The sequence below is a fragment of the Dicentrarchus labrax genome, unplaced genomic scaffold (genome assembly GCF_905237075.1).
Source record: "Dicentrarchus labrax unplaced genomic scaffold, dlabrax2021, whole genome shotgun sequence".
Taxonomy (NCBI): Eukaryota; Metazoa; Chordata; class Actinopteri; family Moronidae; genus Dicentrarchus; species Dicentrarchus labrax.
This window is the reverse complement of record NW_026136721.1, coordinates 24,272,650-24,289,093: the sequence shown is the minus strand read 5'-3', so window position 1 is coordinate 24,289,093 and position 16,444 is coordinate 24,272,650. Positions and strand designations below refer to the sequence as shown.

The following is a 16,444-nucleotide window of genomic DNA, read 5'->3' as shown; positions in this document are numbered from 1 at the left end:
AATCATATATTTTCATAGAAAGATGGAGAGGTGGATCTTTTTATTTTGTGGGAAACCCAGGATGTATACTAACAAAAACCTTCACTGGGTTTCTGTCTTCACAATTTGATGTAGTTGGTATATATTTGAGATAAGATTATGATAGTAATAATTAGAAATGCCCATGGCTATCTAAAAGTATCTTTGATTACATTTCTTCTCTTCCTCAGTTTGTCTATTGCTGATTGTATAATGGGATTATGTCATCTAAAGTACCAAAGAAGTTAGAAAATAAGCACTCAAAATAAAATGAGTAAGCTTAGTGTTAACTCTCTGTCTACTTATGACCCTTTCAAACTGAGAGAAACCTCCATCTGCTGGAGGTCGCACTCAATTGCAGATGCAGAATCATCTCTTGCTGTTTCCTCACAACACCACTGACAGCCACTCTATGGTGTAAGTGTCTGCACAGACCGCCACCACAATCCTTTCCCAGCTGCCCATCAACATTATCTCTGCAGCGGGCCAATTAGTCATCATCTGCCTTGTTTTGTTGGGCTCACACAGTCAGACGTCCTCTGATTCAATAAATGATTTAAATAATGGGCCTGTAATCATAGATGCTGATAATTCTGAGTCTTTTTTGATCCCTCAAATCAATTCAGTCTGCTGACAATACACCACAACTGCCTATCAAATAAAATGATCACATAATATGCAAAGGACATAAAATCATGCTTTAGAGTTTGGGAACTTATTCAAATGTTGCATGTTTCGTTAGACACAACTAAATCTTTTAACATAACTTGCAAGTCCACACTAACATTGTCACTGAAGCATTTGACTCTTCGTTGACGTCTGAAAGTCAGTTAGATGTAGGACAATATGCTGAGGGTGCTAGACAATGTTCCGTTTTCTAGAAAAGGTAAAGCAGTGGTCAGATGGGAAGCTTGTCATTGATTAAATTCTTCAAAAAATAGTACTATAGTACTATATCACTATAGTACTCTGTAGTACTCGACTTTACTTATTTTAATTGATTGCTCACTAAGTGAAAAGTAGCCGACAGTGCAACACTACAATCTGTTAATCGGCATGGCTGTATCTGTTTGTGTGACTGTGTCCATGTGAGTGTGTCAATGGGCATTTGTTTTTCACCCACACCCACACAGACACACACTTTCACTCACACTTGTGCTGACCTTAACTCCAAAGCAGAGAGCCAAAGCTCTTAAAGGTTTAAAACTGATGGTCTGGATACTCTCATCTCCTGTTCGCTGTGTCAAGTCATTATAGTGCACCAACTCATTAGCTGATGGCGTAGTCATCCATTACAGCTAAGAGGGAATATAGCAAAGGCGAGGCAGAGATGATTCCAACTTCAAGATGTCCAGATCATGTGAAGGACAACTTTTCTTTATTTTCCTTTGGTGCTCAATATATCCGTTATGCTGCAAAACCTTGACTAATTCTTAGTATCACCCAATGATGCTAGGATAAATGTAAGCGGTCTGACTTTAGTTGGATGATTGAATTTCTGACCTAATTTACTTTGGCAGATCTGAGAATGACAAAATAATGTTCTGACCATGAGCTACAATTGCAAAAAATCAAGCAACAGTGTATCAATCAATGAAAAGTTGAACCAAAGAAAATATCACTCATTCACTCACACATTTCTTTTATTTTTTTGGTTTCTATTAAAGTAACATCAGTGCAACAGCTGTTTTTTGTACTGTCACACAAATGTTAAGAACCTTTGGTGAGTATTGTGAAGCCCCTGGTGGTGGATTCAGTATTTAAGGTTAAGTTGTTGAGTGGTAGACAGGGTCAGAACAAAGTACAGGGCTGTTATGTAATTGTGGTTCATTGTTATAATTACTGTAATCAAATCGAGAGCCAAACTCCCACCCCATTTTCAAGCAACTAATGTTCCACTAGATACAACCAGATAAAGTATTTTAATGTATCTGTCTTTCTAAAAAGCTTTGAAATTACTTAAGATACCATCAACCACATGCATCTTATCCTGTTAATTAATTAATTAATTTTATTTTATTTATTTATATCATGCATTTCATACAACTTGTACAACTTATGCAAGTTGTACAAGAAGCTAACAAAGAATAAAAGGAAAATGAAGAAAATATGTATAGTTTTGAAAGTATATACTATGTAAGTTGAAAATTTAGACATTTTTGTATTGTTGGAACCTTTGGACCCTATTATATCTAGGACATTAACTATGCATAGTCTATACTCGTGGAAACATTTCTGATGTGCTGCATACAAAAGCCTTTGGCAATACAATGGCTTGGGTGAACCCGCTCTGCATTACTTATGTAATCCAAAAGATATCTGCACATGTGTAGTGATAAAAGTACCGCAACAACAGAAATCTACACCAAATCTTAGCCTCTGATCCATTATTTATCATTAAAGCTCGGTAAGATAAACATAGTCATGATCTGCATAACAGACAAGAGCTTAAAATGTCTGTAGTATAACAGAAAGGCCTGCAATATTGTTGCAGTAATGAGTATACCACTGGGTAGGGACTCTTTTTGTTTGATAAGATACACTTAAAACTGTCTAACTACCCTAATCCCTGCAGCATTGAAGCTAACTCTCCTGATTTAGTACTTATATTTTACTCTTACATTCATATATGGCTAAAAGCCTTGTCTCGGTTAGCCAGCCATTTTACAGCTAATGCTACTGCCGTCCTACCTTCTCATACACAAACAACAACATTACAGTAATTGACTGCCAAAGCAGAACACATGAAGAGACACAGTGACATGGTAAACATCTGTGGAAACATGACACAAACCACCTGAGCTTTTTCTTTTACTCAGTTTAGCCCTATAGACTTTTACATAACCCCAGTTCTGCACTGATGGGAATGAAATATCAAAATATTTTTTTCAAGTTGTCATGTAAAGGGTCTTTGAGTATCTTCGCCCTCTACAAACAAAATGTATTATTATTATTAGATTTAGAACTGGACAAGGTTCACTGACAGCAGCAATTCAGATTACAGATGTTAGAAAATGGCGAGTCTTATTTCTCAAGAAGGAAAAAGCATCCTTTGCAACAGAAAAGCAATAGGTACTGATGTTTACAATTACGACATACTGGAAGCGTCTATTTTTGTTGTTTTCTTTTCTTTTTTTAATATATTTTTGGCTCTATACACATTTACCATGCCTGGATTTTGAAGAGGGCATAATTACTGTGATTTATTAATTTTGTTGAAACAAATGTTTGTTCATTCTAAACTCCTTTTTAAAAAAAGAACAAACAAGAAGGCTCAATATCAAAGTTATGGCACCTGTCAGTAAAAATAGTTATACGCACATCACTCAAGGATGTCAGAAAAAGGCCCCAGTGAAAAAACGGTGAAGCCTGCACACTTACTGCCACAAAAATAACGTTTACTGACAACATTTGTGATCCTAGGTGGATCTTTGTCAGGTCAAAATAATTGAATAACTTACCTTTACCTATATATACATACCAGTATTCACATCAATAGACTGTCAAGCTCTATAGTAACAGGTGTGGTTAATCATTCCAACCAGGATAATATTCCTCCAATAACAATTAACATACAATTAAGTCCATAGACAAAATACATAGAAAAAACTACCAAGAGAAACAGTACTGTACTTTAAAATATCAATCGACATCATATCAGATTAACAGATAGCAAAGTCTGTATCACCTACATTCCAAGTATATGTATATAAAATATATAGTGTAGAAAAAGTCATCATAAATGAATGTACAAGGCTTGGGTCTCAAACCCTTGTTTTTAAAAGGCAATAAACTTGGAGAGGGAAAAAGGTCAGATGGTTAGAAACTTGGCTGATATGAGGAATGTAAGGCCCTGTCACAGCTCATTGTCTTTGAAAATTAATGGGAGAACGATGACAAGGCTAGGAGTGATTCCAGAGAAGTGCAAAGCAAGACAAGAGCAGACCTTCAGAGAAGAATATTTATGTTATAGCTTTATGCTAATATTATGTGGCAAGCAATTACATCTGTATTCAGAATGGAAAGCCTAGCCATAATTGACAATGACATAGAAGGCCTGGCTACAGGACAGTTTGATCAAATGGAGAATGTCATACTCTAGCCTTTTTTGTTGGCAAGGCTAAACAATGATTATGAATAGGCTGTGATTGATTCATTGCACAAAGCCATATTTGAAATAATTAGACAAACATGACAATGAGCACATTCAAACTATCATCTTGTCTTAGAATATGGTAAATTTGAATTATCTCTCTCTCTCTCTCTCTCTCTCTCTATATATATATATATATATATATATATATATATATATATATATGTATATATGTATATATTATATCTTCTTTGTTGTTTTTTATATGTCTGTGTATGCATAATTTGCATGCAAATTGTGCTCTGCTTTAGGGGTGGAACTAATATAGGACACCCTTTTTGGATGGTATCCCACTGGATAAATGTTATTTTGCAACTCTGAAATCAGAAAACTGCTTTCTCACAGCAACGTCAAAGGAGGCAGACATTATATGGCCCAATTCATTACAGTCAGTGGAGGGGGGGACGGAGAGAGAGAGAGAGAGAGAGAGAGAGAGAGAGAGAGAGAGAGAGAGAGGGAAAGGGGGGGGGTTCATTAAAGCTCCTGGTTTAAGCCCAGCCCATTCTGAATATGTAAATGTCTCAGGCAAAGAGAAAAACACAGCAAGAGAAAAGCGAGGAGGGATGAGGGGAGAGAGGAAGAGGAGGGTAGCAGCATGAAAAAGTGAGTGAGCGATCAAGGGAAAGAGAGCAAGAGAGTGAGGGAAAGAGAGCGAGCACTCTGAATTGTGAGTGGCTTACGACACTCAGTGAACAGAAGGTGCTTCTGCATGCGCTGTCAGTGTACTGCTCTGCTGCAAGGGATTGCGCGCTCCTTTGCTTCCCACATTTACCGCCCCTGCCTGCCTACCAGCACCAGCCTTCAGCAGCCTCTTCCAGCTGGCTTAGAAAACACCCGGAGAGCAAGGGAGTGAACGAAAACTGCAAACCACCGGGGATGCAAGCGGCTTCTTAACCGAGATGAGCCACTGAGATGACAAGGAATACTGTTACACAAGAAAACAGTGAACAGGGTTCACCTCTTTAAACCCTTTTTTTCCCCTCGCATCCGTCACTGAAAGCATGATTACCCGCTTGAATGGATTTAAACCTTACAAGTCAGTGATTGCTTCCAGAGATGGACGATAATATGTGTTGACAGATCTGCTGAAACTTAAGCAGGAAGGGGAGGAGAAAAGAGCAAGACAGATATTTTAAAAGATTTTTTTTCTTGGTCTTTTTTTTCTTTCTCTGGTTGTCTCTTCTCCCCTCTGATCATTGCAGCAGAGGACTGCGGAGGAGCAAAAGAGACAGAGCTCATGCATGCAGACAGGGAAACTTGCACTTCCTACCATCTCGCTGAAAGCTACTTGGATTCCTTCTCTTTCTGGCTCTTTCACTTGAGGAGAACTAAGACATTGTAAGCCTGCCAAGGATCTGGTGTCCACTGAAAAGGGAGAAGGGAGGGGGGGAGAATTTGTACCACAGTGGGGTCTTTTTTAGATTCGCACATAATTAGTGTTGGGGCACAAAGCGAGACGCTGAATGGAGATTGTCAGCTTTTGGATAGGGGTGAGTAGGAATCTTTTCAAATAAGATCGATCAATAAGGACAATTTTTTTTCATCCCTTCTACTCTCCACCCACTGCTTGATATCTAACATAAGCGGAGAGACTTGTCCTTTATCCTTTGCATTTTCGACAAGGACTCCCTTCGTTGACAAAATAAAATAAATATAATCACTGTCTACAGCTAAAATACAAAAACGGTGCAAAACAGATTATTAAATTAATTAAATATGATGTAATAAATATGATGTGATAAGTGCAAAAATAATATCCAGAGTGGTTCAATGGACATTTTCTCAGTGGCATCCCTGGATATTTATGCTAATGGATTTCCTTCTAATTGGACTGTACCTAAAGTGGCCACTGAAGAAGCCCCCTGGGTTGATACTGTGTTTATTGGGCATTTTTCTAAGAACGGTTCCCTTGGTGGAGGGGGTTTGTCCAAGGCTGTGCCGCTGCGACAGCAAGCTGCTGTACTGCGAGGGGCTCAACCTCACAGACATTCCCCGCAATCTGAGCAGCGCCATGGGCCTGTCCATGAGAGAAAACAACTTGACCGAGCTGCGTGAAGGCCAACTGGCTGGTCTGTCACAGCTCACCTGGCTCTATCTAGATCACAACAACATTGACATTGTGGAGGAGGGTGCATTTGACAGGCTAAGACGGGTCAAGGAGTTGGACCTCAGTTACAACCGGATTGAGAGTCTCCCAAATGGTACCTTTAGGCCCCTCCCAAACCTGCGTATCCTGGACCTCTCATACAACAGGCTGCAGGCACTGGAGCCTGACCTGTTCCACGGCCTTAGAAAGCTCACCAATTTGCATTTGCGCTACAATGCTCTCAAATTTGTGCCAGTGCGGATTTTTCAAGACTGCCGGAGCATGCAGTTTCTGGACTTGGGATACAACCAACTGCAGAGCCTGGCACGAAACTCCTTTGCTGGCCTCTTCAAGTTGACTGAGTTGCATCTTGAGCACAATGAGCTAGTTAAAGTCAACCTAGCCCACTTCCCCCGCCTCATGTCTTTACGTACTCTGTACATGCACAACAATCGTGCCACTATTGTTGTCAATACACTGGACTGGACATGGAACGATTTAGAGAAGATTGACCTTTCAGCCAATGAAATCGAGTACATTGAGCCACATGTTTTTAAGAGTGCACCCAACCTTAAGGTGTTGATGCTGGACTCCAATCGGTTGACCTCTGTGGACCAGCACATCCTGGATTCCTGGTCATCTCTGGAAAGCATTACCCTGGCAGAGAATGACTGGGAGTGCAGTCGCAATGTGTGTGCCTTGGCCTCTTGGCTGAGTGCCTTCCGAGGCCAGCGTGACAATTCCCTGCTGTGTTCAAGCCCCGACACCGCACAGGGCGAGGATGTGTTGGATGCTGTCTACGCTTTTCAGCTATGTGAGGATCCCCCAATGGAGGTAACTACAGCAGGCCTGTACGCCTCTACAAGGGATCTGGCCCAGGGTGGCTCTGTTTTCCTGGGCCCGTTTACTCCCAACCCTTATGAGGGTGAGGGTAGTGAGGTGGTCACCAGTTCTTTCACTGTCACAGTAGGCCATGATGACCTGGAGAGCACCATGCAGATCCACAAGGTGGTGACTGGCACCATGGCACTCATCTTTTCCTTTCTCATCATAGTGCTCATGCTGTATGTGGCATGGAAGTGCTTTCCAGCCGGCATAAGACAACTAAGGCAGTGCTTCAGCAGTCAGCGCCGTAAGCAGAAGCAAAAGCAAAGCATGCAGCAGATGGCTGCAATTTCTACACCGGAGTACTACGTTGACTATAAACCTAACCACATTGAGGGAGCTCTGGTAATCATCAATGAATATGGCTCTTGCACTTGCCAACAGCAACCTTCTCGGGAATGTGAGGTGTGACCCTGCTTCGTGAGTACTTTAGAGTCTTTACCTGTGATTATCTGGATATACAGTAAATCCGTCTTTTGGATACACTGGGGAGGGGAATATTGTGGGACAGAAGGAATAAAGGGATCTTTTGGACACTTTTTACACAACGTCTCACTGTGATGTGGAAGGAGTGTGCTTTATGCAGCTGACTATTTACCAGTGGATTTACGGCTACTGCTGTCTTCTTCTGATTTGAGACCACAGGGCACAATGGGCCCCTGACTCTTGGACCTGTTGATGTTCTACAGAAACACATAAAGGAATACATTGTGGGCACTGAGGTTTTTCTCTCATGGGTGGATATTTGAGCTTTAATGTGTCTTTCTACTTCAGGACATTTAATTATTGTTTAAAAACAAACTGGGGACACACAAAAGAAGAAAAAGGAAACAAAAAAAACAAACCATTTGTATTATGGTAAACACAATATTTGAAAAGCATTTAAAATATTAAAAAAACATGTTTAAGTTCGATGAAAATGTAAAAATAAAAGTCTGTGTAAAATATGTCAAAAGAAGAAGTGCAAATGTGGACAAAAAATGATACAAGATAATCTATTTCTTTTGTAAACTACAAAAAATGTTTAAATAAATGAATTGCTATTCACAGTGAACTCATTTGTACGTGAGAAGCTGTCAGAAAGGATGAATGACAATAGACGCAGTCTTTGCGTTTGTGGACTGGAGAGCCATGTCTCTGCAGTGTATCCAACCAAAAAAATAAAATGAAATACAAAAAAATTAAAAGGGGCAGAGGGATATCTGCATCTCATCTCTAATGTAAAATCCATGGTCTGAATTTTAGATCTCTTCTCTGTTTTACCTCTCATATTTGTTGTTTTATCATTCACTGTGTTGGCTCGCTATCAGTGTAGTTTCTTTCCCCCTTCCCATTGCCTATTTGAGAATAGATTTGAATGATCTATTTCATTTTAATTGTTAGCATATTTTCATATTATTATATCACTATTTGTGTACCATCCAAGTAAAGAAAGCAGAGTGTCAAAGATTTTAAAGCTATGCCTCTCATTGCCTCTCACTCTTTGGCTTTCACAGAGGAGCAACGCCTCCTTTCACTGAATCAAGCACACTAAAGACAACCTTCATTGAAACCATGCATACTTAAATCAAAATACAATTTCAGATTGTATCAGAAACATTGAAGAAATTATCCAGCAGCTTAAAGGAAGATTTGCACATACAATATTCTTCACTGTGTTTTCATGTAATGTAAAATGTTTGTTGAATACAAGGCCATTTTGAGGTGTATATATATATATCCTTCTTCCTCTGGTGTTCATTGTGTAAATTAGTGCACTGACAGATGTTGTATTTCCTGGGTCCATTGACATGAAAAGTATGTTGTGTGAGGGGTGGGGTGGGTGAGCAGTGAGAGGGAGATGGAGGATCACAATGACTGCAGAAAGAGGGAACAGACTGCTCTCTAGTGTGCATATTCTCATACTGTGGCTGCATTTTACCTATTGTGCACCATACGCTGCAAATTTCCACAGCAGGTGCAACATCAATATACTGAATCTGCAGCGCTTTTCTGGAAAAAAATCAATGCATCAACTTGCATCATTTTTGTGTTATTTTGCGATAAATTAAGATAATGTTTACAACTTGTAAGTCAGCAGGAATAAAAATGTTTTAAGAACTCACTGACGATCATTACATAATTAGTTCCAATAAGAGTAAAAGTTATCTTCAAATTTATCAACAACATTGTAAGTGCACTTGGTGTTCTGGTGTTCTAGTGAACAATATGCAACAAGGGGTCTGAAAAACAGGTCGGACTTGGTTTTTCAAGTGTTAGTAATGGTTTGGTGAGATTTAAATTGGTGGATCTTGTTGTGGGTGATATAGAGCCTGAGAGTAATCCCTGCCTGAGAAGAAGTGCAAAGGTACCTCAGGAAATAAGAATAGTGTCTGAAAAAATTGTTTTGCTGGGGCTGACGATTTAGTTTATTTGACCATTACCAGTGGCTCTGAAATGAAATATTTTTAGCTGAAAATGGTAGTGGTTTTACAGTATTTTACAGTATATTGCAGGGATTGCAAACTCTCAAAAATGATTGATTAGATTTGTGTTAATTCTTGTAATCACTAGATCCTCAAATCCTGGGGGGGACTGTCAATGTGAGCCATGGGATATACATATCAAATTAACTACTTTTCCTCCTACAGCTCATAGGATTTCTCTCAGGTAAAATCCCATCACAAACTAATCATCCTTATTAACATGAAGGATATGCTGGGAATTTAGTATTTTGCACTTGAGTGCACTAAATTGAAACTATTTTCTTATTCCATTCCTCAATAAATGAAAGTGGCTGTAAACATGCATTTCATGTTGCAATATAAATACATGGAATGAATATCATTTTAAAAACTAACTTAAAAAGGTTTCCTTCAATATGGAATCCATCAGTCAGTTTTCAAAACTATAATGTGTCTGTATTTGTATGTGAGTTTCTGCTCGCAGTTGTATTAAGGGAAGTTTGTCTTCGCACATATTCATGCCAAATGGCGCTGAATCATGAGTTTTCATCTGAAACTGACCTCAGTGGTCTGTGACAATAATGGGACCCTGTATCAGTCATTAACATCAAACCAATGTCTAAGGAAGTGGCCCATGCAGGATGAAAAATAAAGGTGCAGAGTGAGCAATATACCAACAATGTACTTTCATGTTTTTTGGCTATTAATAGGGTGATTAACTGTGGTGAACTACTAAATTAATAGTCTGCATGCATTGCATGTAGTGCTCAAGTAACAAAAGCACTAAACTTTGTTAGGGGACGCGTTTTGGGGAGTGATAATGGCTGAAAGTTGCCTTGTGGGATTTATGATCCATTTCTTGTTTATGGGACCAAGGGCGTCCCACTTTAAGACTCAACATAACTGTTAATCATAACCTGCCATATCATGTAAATGCAAATGACTGCAGTGTGTACTGCAGGGTATCATGGGGACACATTTTTATTTTATTCTTTCATCTTCACATCCTTTCTAGAATTTTCACCCTCTTAGAATCCTTCACAGCCCCTTAAACATGAAACTGCTAGGTAAATTTGAGGTTGTGAAGCTTCATTTGTATAAATATTGGATGATGCCTGGCATAGAGGCCAGCACTGGCACCGCTATTGATTTCATTTCACTCTTTTCTTGAACAAGCAACCAGGGCAAAAGGTGATGGAGAACGGCTCTGAATATTTTAAAAGCTTTGAGTCCTGAGGGCTAACATTAAACTACTTAAAACTTATCTCTATCCCTACTCACACTTACTCTTTACCTCTCTCTCTCTCTCTCTCTCTCTCTCTCTCTGTCTCTCCTTTTGTCCGTAAATGTAGAGAAAAACATCAATTCATCTAACTGACAATAGATCAAATCTCTGCTTGACCTAAGCCTGGGGTGATAATTCCCTGAGGGGAGATATGTGCTCTCAGACAGCATCCATTATAAATGCCTTGATTGATGATGCTCAGTAAAAATCAATATAGATGAGTGGTAACCAAAATGATCATAGTGATAACAAATGTATTCATCTCTCACTCACATTTTCAAGCCTAAACTGATGGATGAGGATAGGTTTTATTTATATGCAAATAGACAATTGATTTGGAAGATGATTAGTGGTTGACTGTCTTACACAAATCACTGTTCAGTCAGAAAAAGTGTGAGATTGTCCTTCTTTTAAGAGCAGTTGGGCAGGAGAGCGTGACATTTTTTCTGTACTTTGCAGAGCTGCAGCTGTTTGCCAGCCAGGGGATATACAGTACATGGGTTGTATGTACAACACACATGCTAATAGGTCTGAAGCTATTGTCTTGTAGCATATGTGTACAAAACTGAACATGTGGTGTATGTGTGCACGAACAGTTACGTTTGTGTCGTGTGGTTATAAATAAGCACAATAGACCTAGAAATCATTTCAGTCTATATTGTTGAAAGTGCAATGCTGAGGTGTGACAAAGGAAAGATGAATGTGAAGTTAGAGTTACTGACACAAAGAGTAAAGGTCACGACAATGAAATGAGAAAATTCGGAGGGTGGTGCGCAAAAAGTGGGGCATTCTGTACATGAGGTGTGGGTCACAGCTAAAGGTCAAACACTAACAATGGAGAGACCCTGCAGGCTCAAACTGTACAAGTAGTTCGAAGCTGAGATCCCAATAAACACAACTTAGCTTCACTATCAATCAGCAAGCACTCACAACTAGGCTTGTCAGAGTCTTGAGCTTGTCTTGTTCAAACAGAAAATGGATGAAGAAAACAGTAAAATTGGTTATGTATAACATAAAAACAACAGTGGAATACAGTATATAAAAATTGTGTATACAGGCTTTGGCCAGTGTACCTGCATGTACAGTACCTTTGCCTGTGCAAGGGGGGATGTGTGTGTCAGTGACAAAACATCACTCTGCAGATCTTTGGGAAATAGCTTGCATCACAACCTGCAGCGAGGGGGGGCCCTTAGAGACGCAAACAAATCCTTAAAAAATAAATTAACCTGGCTTCCTGTGCGGGGTATTGATCGGGCAACATTCTGCCATCTCATTGGGACTAGGACTGTGCTGCATAATAAACGCTTAACACCCCCTCATAACTGGATGGAGAGCTAAATCATGGGTGGCAGCATGTACTGCAGTAAGCTGTAAGGAGCTAGCGATGACTAATGACAAAGAGTGGGTGGCTTTCCACTGCTTCTTTTATAACAGGTGGGATATCAGGATCAATATTCTAATCATCATCAACATTATCTTTGAATCCAAAACCTCTGACACACCATTTTCTCCCTTGTTGTAAATTCCCTTCTCTTCTCCCTTGCAAATAGTGCTGCTGTCATTGTTATAAATGTGATATTACTGCACTGAATTCAATGATAGCCACTGACAGAATCCTGGTGTTTACATAACCTACATGCCCAAGCTGGCGATTAATTAAAAGTGGGCAGAAATTTCACTCACACATTATATAGAGATATCTCCTTTTAAATAATAGATTTGAATGTTAAACTGAGGAAAACTTACTTTCAAACCATCCCCTTAAAAGTGTTGTTGTCAAAGAAAGAAGAATTTACTAAAACAGACACAGGTCCAATAGGTCACTATAATTACATTCATTACTTGAGCTAAATCTCCAGGCAGCTTTCTACGCCCACTGCTTAATTTATATGCACCGTACTCAAGCAACACTGAATTAATAATAATGAGTGAGGAGTCATTATTCTTACCTACATATGGTAGTTAGAGCAGTGGTAGCTGCTGAGGAAAGTGAAACTGGTTAGAGAATGGGGGCAAGGTTGGCAGCTGAATATTCATGACAGTGAGTCAGAGGGTGGGAGAAGAACAAACTGGACTGTGGGGCCATTATTATTATTATTATTGTAATTATTATTATTAATAATAATATTATTATCAATATTATTATTAGAGTGTATTTTGTAGTTATCTTTCTTGCTATTGCTAGGTGGGATTAGCCCATGATAATGCTGTGTCTTGCATTTAACATAAAGCATCAGGGTCAGTCAGTGAGATAATACATGGCAACAGCTGGACCTGCATCTGGGGCTCCATGTAACCGGTAAGAGCAGATGTGGGTCAGCGCCTATTATTCAGAGTATTATGGTGCTGGGACTACAAAGCTTTATCCAGGACTGGATTCATTTATTATTATTCATACCTTTACAGACTGACCCTAGTGAAATTGATGAGATAACAAAAACAAAAATCCATGATAATTTAGGCTAAAATTTCTACACCATGGATCCTCCAGGTCATGCATGTTTTGATATTTTTTTTTCAATCCAGTTCTATTCCTCATGTGTCATTACTCCTACAAATGGTCATACTAAATTAGATGCCTAAAGACATGTGTCTAACACTTCCCCCAGCACCCACACAAGGAAAAGGAAATCAATAAAATACATGGTTGAGATTTCTGCCATTGAGTATGTACTGTACAGAAAGTGCATAGGAGGCTGTTCTGTGCAAAAGCAATAAATCATTTCAATAATGAAACAGTAATTATTGTATATACTTGAAGGTTAGGGCAAGCCATTTTCTCTCTGACAACTTTATCTTCTTAGAACAAATGCAAAATAACACTTTCTAGCTATTACAGATGGTTGAACTAGAGGAAATAAATATATATTTTGAAATAAGGTAATGGGGAAGTACACCATCATGGTGTATGCATCAGAGGAGAACTGTGTAAATTAGTTTGTCCAGATAGCAAAAGTACAAAATTGCATCAAACTACATATATGCATATATTTATATCTTAATACCTTTGTAACTCTTCATTTACAAAGCTGGTCAATGAAATTTCAGAAAAAAAGCCAATATCATTATCAATACATAGAAGAAATGTATTAATCTACCTGTTACCCAGGTCACTGTAAGATTATTAGGTATTAAATTAAGAAAAAAACGCAGTAGATTTTTATGAATAACATTATGGAGCTTCACAAACCACCTCCAACTTAAATATTAGTCACATTGCCATTCGGGGGACTTCATGGCCTCTTCGACACCTATGAATTAAGCTTCCTTGAATGAGCATTTACTGTGTTAGATGTGGCAGCAACAGCTCGACTCAAACAAACAAACAAATTGAAAATGAATAAACATTGCATACTGAGAGCTGATTTCAAAACAACGCCTTTTTGTCTTCTAATATGATGACTGTGTACTCTTTTGCAGAGCAGACAGACATCAGCTCAACTTAATCACCATTTATGGTAAATGAGTCATCAGGACAACTGCATCGTGTGTCATTATTCACAGTCAGATCACCTCAAATAAAACTGAATCCCAAACAGCACTGTGATTAAGCGTTTCAAAGGTACGGCATGGCAAGACTGTAGGAGCTTCTTTTTGAATAAAAAGTTAACACAGGTTAAGGGGAGTAAAAATAGACAGCATTTATCATTTCCCATTTATCTGATCAGTGTCAGGATGAATAAATGCTATTCTAACCGCTCTCCTTGCTCCCCCTCTCTTCCCTATCTGTGAGGGCAGATTGGCATCTCTCCAGTAGCCAATGAGATTGGCTGCATAAATGGAATTGCCCCATTCTCCAAGTGTCAGCTGAGCACAGGGAATGTGTTCACTGTTTACAAAACCATTGTGCTTAAGTGCATCCCTGGTGCAGCAAGTACTTAAGATGCAATTTTGGTAAACATTCTCACTGTGACAGTCAATGCGTACAAGCTAATCCAGCCCAGAGGCTTCAAAAAAAATACAAAAGATGGACTTACCTGTCATATCAAATGCAAGGCGGAAGACCAATGGATCCACAAAGAAGGCCAATAGACAGAGAGATAGAGAGAAAAGAAAAATGCTTGTTAAAATATATACATTGTTGCATTATTTTTTTTCTCACATCAAAAAGGTTAAAAATGCTTATGTTCAACTGTGGCATTCGCTCAATTAGAGATCACAGACTTATTTTCAGACACGCAAACAGTTCAAAGAGTGCAACAGATAGTTGTAAGATTAGGTGGCCTATGGCAGAGTTCAGTGGTCTGTTTGCATGGCGTTGACCGGAGAGCCTGCAGTACCATACTTAAATTGACGGTGCATTTAATGTCTAACTTCCGACACACGTCGACAGCGAAAAGAGGAAGAGCAGAAAGACAACCTTTTATTGTAAGGCTGTGCTGACAAAGAGCTGTGACGGCCAACTGTGACGCTGGCATCCCATTCTGCCAACCATGCAGCACAAAAGAACAAGTCTATATAAGTTATAATACCCCCATGCTTCTGTGCGCTCGAACGGTGTTGTACGGATGTTAGGGTTTGATCACATCATTGCTGTTACTGCTTCACACAAATTGAAAAAGAAAAGTGCCACTGGTTTACTGCCTAGCCCTGCTGCCTGCCACTGGACACATGTTTGATTGTTGACTCTTCCTGAAAGGAGTTTTTTTAATGATTTTCATGAGTTTCTCCCAAAATTCTGAAGACATAAAAATAGACTGAAAAATCTAAACAGCCCACAGGTATGAATTTGAGCGCTGCTATCTGTGTAAACCATGTTATGCACTGTTGATGTTTCCCAGGTGCCTCAATGTGTTCAGCTGTTACCATCATGTACTTTTTACTCTACTACATTAATCTGACAGCTTCAGTTACTTGTTATTACATTTGATCAAATTAAACCAGTGGTTTCCAAACTTTATGGGTTGGGACACCTTACAAAAAGGCAAATAAGTCCAATTTACTAAATAAAATTCTGAATGCAGAACCTTTACTTGGAATGGAGTACTTTCATACTCATACATAAATGTATGATGAAGAAACAGTCTTAATTTAATACTGATGCCTCTATATGACCAACATAAACTGTAAAGACCATCAGTAAGAAGATTGGCTATTTCTCTTTAGTTATTCTTAATGACTGCCACCGGGATGGATTCGGTCAGATTCCCATAAATTAGATGACATTAGATGGTGGGAAAAAATACTGCTTTTGTCCACAGGGGCCACCAGAATCAACACAAAATTCAAGTTTGTCTAGAGTGTTTAAGTAAAGGCTCTGAGTACTTCAACCAGACCCCCTGTCACACTGAAAATGATTCAAGCCTAACACTAAATGCTAATATTAATTATAATTAAAGTAATGATAATAATAACTCAACAACGTGAAATTGTCATTTTGCACAAATTGGAAAAGTGATATGGTTGATGTGAGTGAAATCAACTTCCTTTAAAGTTCTCCAATTATACTGTTGCAGCAGTTGATGACAAATATTTGTCATCTTGTAGTGTTATTTACTTCTGGAGGCTAACTGTTCATTGGAGGTGAATAAAAGAAATCTGAGAGCTAACACCATTCACCTTCCTTCTCACGG

At 38.9% G+C, this 16,444-nt stretch overlaps 2 protein-coding genes across 3 annotated transcripts in view; one reads left to right on the top strand and one right to left on the bottom strand.

Moving 5' to 3' along the window:
* Positions 1-16,444, bottom strand: part of ctnna2 (catenin (cadherin-associated protein), alpha 2) — a 307,283-nt gene that overhangs the window by 105,531 nt on the left and 185,308 nt on the right. The gene's annotated exons all lie outside the window — the stretch shown is intronic.
* Positions 4,715-10,257, top strand: lrrtm1 (leucine rich repeat transmembrane neuronal 1). Its single transcript, XM_051384992.1, has one exon. The coding sequence runs from the start codon at positions 5,976-5,978 to the stop codon at positions 7,551-7,553; it is 1,578 nt and encodes a 525-aa protein (XP_051240952.1). The 5' UTR covers positions 4,715-5,975; the 3' UTR covers positions 7,554-10,257.